The sequence below is a fragment of the Anneissia japonica genome, unplaced genomic scaffold, assembly GCF_011630105.1.
Source record: "Anneissia japonica isolate Jap-2015-1 unplaced genomic scaffold, ASM1163010v1 scaffold6030_len697274_cov183, whole genome shotgun sequence".
Taxonomy (NCBI): domain Eukaryota; kingdom Metazoa; phylum Echinodermata; class Crinoidea; order Comatulida; family Comatulidae; genus Anneissia; species Anneissia japonica.
In genome coordinates, this window is record NW_022721381.1 from 665,172 (window position 1) to 674,540 (window position 9,369).

The window sequence follows — 9,369 nt, forward strand, 5'->3', positions numbered from 1 at the left end:
TATTAAGGTACATTTTAGTCGATCTATAGCATAGTTACCAACTGTCTCGCATCGTGCGGGGCGGTCCCGCATTTCAAAGTGCTATTGGATGAAACACGCATTTTGCAGAAACACATGCGTGATCCATAATTTGTCATGCATTTAGCACAAATCTGTGCGTGATAACGAATGATCACAAATTCAGGTGAAAATGTTTTTAAATTAAAAGAAATTGGTTTTATTAAAAAAACTTAAACGATCATGCAGTAACTTGAGTCATTAGAGAGTTAGTATTTACGTAAATGTTTATTTCACTGACGCGTTACGGTACTAAAAATAAAATGAAGTGAAATGTTTAGGTCAACATAATTCGTGCTCAATTACATTGAAACTCAAAATATTTTTGCTTATGTACCCAGTATTGTCAACACACACTCAAAAACAGCTTTAATGCTCAGATCGTCAGAGCGCCTGGGGCCACGCGCCAGGATCTCGTCAACTGATCATCTCTTCATCTCTTCTAAAGTATGTACACATGACAAGATCCAGGATCTCGTCATCTAATCATCTCTTCTAAAGCATGTACACATGACGAGATCCAGGATCTCGTCATCTAATTATTTCTTCTAAAGGATGTACACGTGACAAGATCCATGATCTCGTAATCTAATCATCTCTTCTAAAGGATGCAGACATGACGAGATCCAGGATCTCGTCATCTAATCATCTCTTCTAAAGGATGTAGACATGACGAGATTCGAGGTCTCGTCATCTGATCATCTCTTCTAAAGGATGTAGACATGACGAAATGAAGGATCTCGTTATCTATTCATCTCTTGTAAAGGATGTAGACATGGTGATATCCAGGATCTCCTCATGTGATCACCTCTTCTGAGGGATGTAGACATGACGAGATCCAGGATCGCGTCATCTGATCATCTCTTTTAAGGAATGTAGACATGATGAGATCAAGGATTTCGTAATCATCTCTGATCATCTCTTCTAAAAGACTTAGACATAACAAGATCTAGCATCTCGTCATGTGATCATCTCTTCTGAAAAATGTAGACATGAGGAGATCCAGGATCGCAACAGTTGATCTTCTTTCCTACAGGATGTAGACATGACGAGATAATTATCTAGACATCTGGAACGTCACTATAAGATTCCGTAGCAAGGAGAGCAAGAGTGTCAAATGTCGGGGCAAATTCTTGATATAGCCAGAAACCAATTCCAGTCCTCTGCAATTTCATTGTACTACCTCGTAGTTTTGGTGGCTAGTGGAGAAAAAAAAATCAAATGGTTAAAATAATTGAATTGAATGGAATGTAATGAATGAACGAACGAACGAATGAAGAATGAATGAACAACGGAGACTTTGGTGGTGGTGTGGTGTTAATGCCCATTATGATGATGATGACAATACTGATGAGGATTGAAGCGCTTTGAGACCGTTTCGGCAGAAGCGCTATAGAATTCCAACTATAGGTCCTATCCCTATCCTTGCAACTCGGAGTTGTTTCAACATGAATCGCTATAAATAGACATTTTTTGTTTATTGTTACTGATGTTATTGTCATTATGTTCAAGACTTAACGTTCTTATAATCTCATTATATTTATTTACATTGTAGCCCTATATAATCTTTATCATTCTTATTATAACTAGGGATAGTATTTGACTGAAAAAATGTTTACCCAATTCTGTATTTTCTGTATTTGATTCCAATAATTACAAAAAGGCATAGAAGCACCAATGCTCCCAGAGTTGCAGCCAAGATGACCCACCAGTAAGCGTCAAGAAAAGAGCGTCCGCATTCAAATTCATCGAAATCAATCTCGACCACCTGCTTAGACTCAAGGCTTTGAGGGCTACCACAATCAATCGATTGGATATTCTTCAGGATATCAGTGGAGTTTTCTTCACGCAGCCAATAATGGAACCACTCTAGGTCACAATCACAATTATAGGGGTTGTCAAAGAGACTCAAGCTAGTCAACATCAGCAAGTTCTGGAGTCCAACAGTTTCCGTAATTGTTGTCAGCGAGTTTCTGTGAAGCGCAAGCAGGGTGAGATTATCTGTACCATGGAACATGGCGTCCGGAAGAACCTTGATACTATTAGTATCCAAATTTAGGGTTGTCAGAGACGTCAAATTCTTAAATAGATTCGGTGGGATATGTTCGATTTTATTTCCCGTCAAGTTCAACAACTGTAATGCGTTCAAGTTGAGGAAGGCATTTGGGAAGATTTCTGTAATTCCACAAATTTCTATATTCAAGTGCGTCAAATGAAACAGGTTCCGGAACCAGTTCTGGTTGATGAAAGTAATATTCTGATTGTCATCCATTCGTAGGCGGGTTAAGGACCTTAGATTGCTGAATGCATCATCGTGGATTTGGCCGGATGTTAATCTATTCTTGGTAAGAACAATTGTCTCTGTTGTGTTCGGAAACGAATTTGCTGATAAACCAGTAATCTTGTTGCTACTCATTTTCACCACTGCAGTGTCGGCTGGGAGTTCGTGTGACGATACAGAATGTATATCTTTTCCATCGCACTCAACAGCGTGTCGATAACGTAGTAATGTTTTGTTAAACTTGTGATACAAGCAATACGGACAGCTACAAGGTTTTGGACAAACCTTAAAACTATCTGGTATACTATTGTTAATATAATATGGATTATGGTCGGAGCAAGGATAAGCAAACGTTAACGATACTAGGAGGGCGGCAGTTAGGCCCAGTAGTTCAATTTGCGTCTTCTTCATCTTTGCTTTGCTGGATAAGGAAATACGATTATCAGCGTACAACTATAGCGATCTTATAAGAATGCGCTATGTAGCCTACTCTGTTTTCCTGTTTCATTGGTTGTTGATGTGATCTATTACGTGCTGAGGCTAGTATGTTTCCGGGGAAAAAAAGGTGACCTAAAGCAGGAAATTTCAATCGTATAGGCCTAGTATATAACTTCTTGCATTGCTGGATAAGGAAATACGATTATCAGCATACATAGCGCATTCTAATACTATTATTTGGAATTTCGATTGGAATGGTTGTATTTACCACGTGACATGCAGTAGTTCCGGCTTGGCTCAATCATTTTTGCTTATAAATGAAATGAATAAACCAGGAAATTCGATACCATTGAATACAGTGAATAAAATAAACAACAAAGAGATGCCACGAGGGACAACTATTAGTCATTGACCAACCTGCCCACAAAGCTAGCCGTACCGGTATTAATTTTAGAGGGCATCTACTCCACAGTAGCGGGAAAAAACGAAAGGGAGTCAGTTCGAGCATGCGCGGTATAAAGGGCGAATGCCAGTTCGAGTGAATGCCAGTTCGAGCGGATGCATTTAGTGCATCCGCTCACACTTATTGTATGTGTGAGTGAAATAGTACTTTCGTTTGTTTCAAATGCAAAAATGCTCTGGTCACTAAAGTTCTGAAATGTTTTTGATACTTTAGATAATTATTCCATGTTTGAATTACAGTCTTGGCAAATCCGACTACAGATGGCCGCTTACAAGTACTCCTATATTTATTTTAAAATATTGTTCAATTCTCCAGTTTGGTGATTGATTGATTGATTGATTGATTGATTGATTTTATTCAGTACCATTACATACAAAAATACAAAGCAAACAAAAACAGGGAAGACAAGGACAAGATACTTAGGATGACCCAATGAAGGTAAAAAAGAAACCATATTTCCATTGGGGTCCTTACATTAACAAGCGAATACAAAACACAGAAGCAAAAAAACAAAAAACAAAAACCGCAGGATAAAAAACGGTAAAACCGAACAACAAAGGGGGGTAAAATGAACAATTAAATGCATTGCAAAGTAGTGTATTGTAATATTTGTAATTGAATTATGTTGTAATTTGTAGCCCCTAAATTTATGATTTTTGTTTGTAGCCTAAATGGCAGAACTGTAATTTTAATTGTTATTCACCATAGAAATTTAAATTACTGTACATTTACATAATTTAGGTGTCAGAAGGTGCACAAATCATTGGTGCAGTAGTGTGACAAAACTATCAACAGTACAGTAATAATGACGTCATATCAATTTTCCCCACTATTCACCTTTCGTCTATAGTTCAAAACCCACTCTTCAAGCGAGTGGAAAGAATAACAATTACAAATGACTAAGATAAGATAAATCATTATTTTTATGAACGTAGTTATGTTTAATTTTAAATTGTTAACCTAAAAATCAATTAAATACGACTTCTATACATAAGGCTATAGGGTTCTCTCCGGAACTCACCAGGGCTTTTCTCTGGCTCCCAGGCAAAGCCGTGTGGCGTAGCCAGAGGTTTTGGCGCCCGGGGGAAAGAGTAGAAAATTGCGCCCCCTCCCCCCAAATTATAATTATAATATTTTGAAAAAAAATTGATAGGCCTATTGGTTGTAGGCCTATAGACTTAAAGCATATCCTTACCGTATGTCCATATCATGCACTGTCTAAATTGTCTGTTTCATCACGCTCAAAGCAGATAGTCTCGCTTTTCCCATCGCAATGGCTCTGAGATATGGCAGGATGAGCTTTAGTCATGTAGCATTACAGAATAGGGTAAAAAACAAGAGATAACGGTCGAAATGGACTGAAAAGAAATAACAATCTATAAATTTGCCAATAAAAACAACTATCTTCAGATTCTTATTATTAACTGGAAAATAGGCGCCTTACGCTGACGGTTTATGGTCTGGTTGCTATGGTTTTTGTGACGTTCAGCGTGTAGGGACGCACGTGCGCTTAGAATGTCGATGCCAGAGTTATAACCTTTGATGTCCCGAGATGTGCGTCCTTTTGTTAAATTACCTTGATCGAAGCAACAGCCTAATGTGTATACTCGCGCGAATAAGCGCCCGGGCGCTTTAAATATTTTTTTGCACTTTCTGAGGGGCGCTTATTCAAACGGGGCGCTTATGAAAACAGTGGAAAATTAAGGGGACGCTTATGGAAATACTGTAGAATGTTTTTTATGGGAACGTATTAAATTCAAGAGGCACTTTTTGAATGAAAACAAATTATATAAGGACATTACGAATGGTGGTGCGGCGGAAAAGAAAATGGCTCATGAGGAATGCTGTGAATATTTACATGCAATTAGTGGTGGTAGGTAGTGGCTAGCTTGTTCGGCCATCGGCCGATTGAGATTAGCAGGATGGCAGGATCTTTGCGGGTTTTAATTAAGCATCGTCTGGCTTCAAGGCACATTTTGGAAATGGCCAAAAAATGTTAATTGAATGGACCCCATGGTAATAATTACGAAATGTAAAAACCCCAGCTACCGTGATTACTCATTCAATGGTAACTGGTCTACACCGTTTATTTGCTCTCTCTCCAATGCCTGCTGTAAACGAGAGTGCATCGAACTAACAAAACCACTACAGTTTAACTTCACTCTGATTTTAGGCCTTTTGCAGGGTCACAGATCTATCGGGATTCACAGACGGTTGCGTGAACATGTCGAAATAAAAAGACTTGCAGAAAAAAAGAAAAACGCGTGCAAGATCGGCTTTCAGCAAGGTGTTTTTATGGGAGAATCCTGCTAGATCAAAGGTCCGCTAGATCGGATAAAATAATAGTATGTGCTGCAGGAAAACATTTAGTATAAATTAGAACATCCGATGGCCGCAGGCACAAAATCTTTCGTGTCGGAGAGAAGCGTTACTCTGCCACAACTCTAACAGTAGAATGTCTCCGAGTTTTCTGGCCTAATAATACCGGAAAATAGAGTGTAAATAATATTGCAGTCCAACTTTTGATGGCCCATCATTTTCGCCTGGCCCACAAGGCTTGTACCTTATTTGCCTAATGGTTAATCCGGCACTGGAGAATGTGCTAAAGGCGCAAATTGTCGGAAAAAGAAAAAGAGGAGTAGGATTAGGCCTAGAAAAATATGTAAGCGGAAAGTTGGAAATATACTGTCTGTCCATGGATCGGAGCTGTCATCTGTCCAAGAGACCTATCCTCTTTTTGATATTGACCTAAGAAGAATGTGATTTCACTCTGCAGCTCAAATCATGCCAATAACCACGGTCCCAGGATTGATTGGATTATTGACTTTGCCACTTATCGTTTGTAGTTCCGCATTTACAATTTTCGCACCCCACCCCCACCCGAAATGGGAACGAACCTACCCTCGATTCCTGATATGCACAAAAACTAATTTCAGTCTTGCATCTCATTGTAGTATCATTGGTACCGGTCACTTTTCCAACTGTTTTGTTAAAGGTGGCTATGTCTTAAAAGATCTACTAGAACTTACTGTAGCCTCCTTCCATACAATGTATTTGTTTTAATGTGCATACTTATTTACTGTATTACTGTATTGTATGGAAAATAAATGCATATTTGATTTGATTTGATAGTAAGACCTACCTCGCAGTTTTGGTGGCTAGTGGAAAAGCCAACAATGGTCAAATAAATGAATTAATTAATTAATTTAATTAATGGATGGATGGAAAAATGAAAGGATGAATGAATGAATTTAGGGTTGTCAGTGATGACAATCCTAATTGAGACGGTTTCGATCGTGGAAGGCGCTATATAGGCCTAAATACAAAACCATTACCATCACCATTACCATCATCATTGAATGATGAATGAATGAATAAATGAATGAATAATGAATGAATGATGTAGGCTATCACACATATACATGTATTCGTATACATTATTCTCATTAGCATAATATCGTTGTCGTTAAATTTAAAATCATCATTACAGTACAATAAATTACCATCATCATCATCATTACATTTATCTAGCTGGATGGCCGAACGGTTAATGCAGGGGGCTGTATCCTAGGCAATATTAAATAGCAACGTATTCGAACGATAATATGGTTGTTGCTCGGAGTTGTTTCGACACGAATCGCTACAGAAATAAACAATTACGGTATTTTTTGTTATTTATTGTTACTGATAATAGTATAAATAATTATGTTCAAGATTTAACCTTAATAGGCCTATGTCATTAAGAATAATATTTGACTGAAAAATGTTTACCCAATTCTGTATTTTCTGTATTTAATTCCAATAAATACAAAAAGGCATAGAAGCACCAACGCTCCCAGACTTGCTGCCAAAATAACCCACCAGTGAGCGTCAGGAATAGAGCCGCCGCACAACACTTCGAAATCAATCTCGGCCACCTGCTTAGACTTAAGGCTTTGAGGGCTACCACAATCAATCAATTGGATATTCTTCAGGATGTTAGTAGAGTTTTCTTCACGCAGCCAGTAATGGAACCACTCTAGGTCACAATCACAATTATAGGGGTTGTCGAAGAGACTCAAGCTAGTCAACATCAGCAAGTTCTGGAGTCCAACAGTTTTCGTGATTGTTGTCAGCGAGTTTCTGTGAAGCGCAAGCAGGGTGAGATTATCTGTACCATGGAACATGGCGTCCGGAAGAACCTTGATACTATTACTATCCAAATTTAGGGTTGTCAGAGACGTCAACTTCTGAAATAGATTAGGTGGGATATCTTTGATTTTATTTCCCGCCAAGTTCAACAACTGTAATGCGTTCAAGTTGAGGAAGGCGTTTGGGACGATTTTTGTAATTCCACACATTTCCAGATGCAAGTGCGTCAATTGAAACAGGTTCCGAAACCAGTTCTGGTTGATGAAAGTAATATTCCGATTGTAATCCATTTGGAGATGGGTTAAGGACATTAGATTGCTGAAGGCATCAGCGTGGATTTTCTCGGATACCAGTTCATTCAGGCCAAGAAGAAGTGTTTCTGTTGTGTTCGGGAATGAATTTGACGATAAACCAGTAATCATGTTATTACGCATTTTTAACACCACAGTGTCTGCTGGCAGTTCATTTGATGGTACAGAGATTATTCCTTTTTTATCGCAGGTGACAATGTGCCGATAACGGACGAAGGAATAGTTAAAATTGTGATACAAACAATACACGCACTGACATTGGATTCTTGGACAGACATTAAAACTATCTGGTATAGCTTCTTGAATATAATATGGATTAGTCTCATTGCAAGGCACATAGGCAAGCGTTGATACTACAGCTAGGATAGCGACTGTTAGGCCCGCTACTAATTTTATCGTCATTTTCTTGCTGTACTGGATAAGGAATGCGGTTATCTGCATTATGTGCTGTGCTATTATTATAGTATGTACTTGAAACCTTTCAGTTTACTGTAATTGTTACACAGATTGGGTCATTTTTTGCTGTGCTGGATAAGGAAGTAAGATGAGCAATGTTGTAAAAAATAATTTCACTTTGACATAGAAAAAAAATATCTTATTATAAAATTCAGTGCCCCATCCCAGAATTGTCTCCTAAATGAAATTGTTTTGTCTGAGGTATTTTATTTGCTTTGTGTTCTATGTTATTTACTTAGTTTGGTAAATGTTTGTTTTGATTATTTTACTCTTTTGTATAAAGATGCACCATTGAATAGATGTGTGCCGCTGATTTTATTTCAAATAAAATCTGAAATCTTGAACATCTGATAATTTTAGTTTGTAGAACCCCAATTAATAATTAAAGGGACACACGTTGATGTTTTTACTTTTACTTTATTAGTTTTTGTATATTTATAGTCTACTCAATTTCAATTTTCGCTTTTGAATTTCTTACTATTTTGTATAATTCAATCGCTGCTATACTTTGATTCAATCAAAGTTACAAAGTATATAGTCCACCAGAAACACGGATTTGAAGCACCAAAGTTAGACATAATTGAAACAAACGTTTTTTTTATGAATATATATAGTTATATTTTATATCTACAGCATACAAAAAGTTTACCAAAATATACCATAATATATACTATAATTTTTTATAGTAAGGAAAACTGAACTATTTCACTGGGCTTATTATACGCCCTGCCTACGATGTGTGTGCCGTGCCTTGGTTACGAAGCGCTTTAATTTTGATTGGTTAACATACATTCAACAGTATGCGCGTACTCTTTTACGCAACATGTACGTACGTACGTATGCAAGTTCGTACGTACGTCACGCCCCAGAATGTAAACACGGAAGTAAAACTGAAATTGTTAGATAGTAACCTCTGTAATATTTAATTTCAGCGTAGATGGTTCTACAAAAACCGAAAGGTCCACTGATTAATCTCAGATAAGATAGTATAATACATACTCCAAGTATCGAAATGCACGCCATCGTGTCGTGATTCAATATTTCGACATTAATTATGTCATCATCAGGTTCTACAACAATAATTCAATTTTAATTTTAGATACGATAATAGGTACGATTAATTGACAAAATAAACGAAGTACGGTATCCACTGGAAAAAAATTCCATTATCTGCAGACGGATCCATACACACACACACACACACACACCCACACACACACCCACACACACAC

The 9,369-nt window shown here is 37.6% G+C and overlaps 1 protein-coding gene across 1 annotated transcript; it reads right to left on the minus strand.

Moving 5' to 3' along the window:
* Window positions 1-266: 266 nt before the first annotated feature.
* Window positions 267-8,498, minus strand: LOC117111538 (SLIT and NTRK-like protein 6). Its single transcript, XM_033254469.1, has 3 exons — window positions 7,013-8,498; window positions 1,677-2,791; window positions 267-1,256 (listed from the first exon to the last, which is right to left on the minus strand). Exons 1-3 carry the CDS (start codon window positions 8,120-8,122, stop codon window positions 1,229-1,231), a joined length of 2,253 nt encoding a protein of 750 aa, XP_033110360.1. The 5' UTR covers window positions 8,123-8,498; the 3' UTR covers window positions 267-1,228.
* Between the last annotated feature and the right edge of the window lie 871 nt (window positions 8,499-9,369).

Excerpts from the sequence above, each read along its gene's own strand:
- LOC117111538 (XM_033254469.1), bottom strand. The coding sequence starts at position 8,122 with ATGCAGATAACCGCATTCCTTATCCAGTACAGCAAGAAAATGACGATA. Across the intron at positions 2,792-7,012 it reads AATACAGAAAATACAGAATT|TTGTACGCTGATAATCGTAT; the intron begins GGGTAAACATTT and ends AGATCGCTATAG. Across the intron at positions 1,257-1,676 it reads TACAGAAAATACAGAATTGG|CCACCAAAACTACGAGGTAG; the intron begins GTAAACATTTTT and ends TTTCTCCACTAG.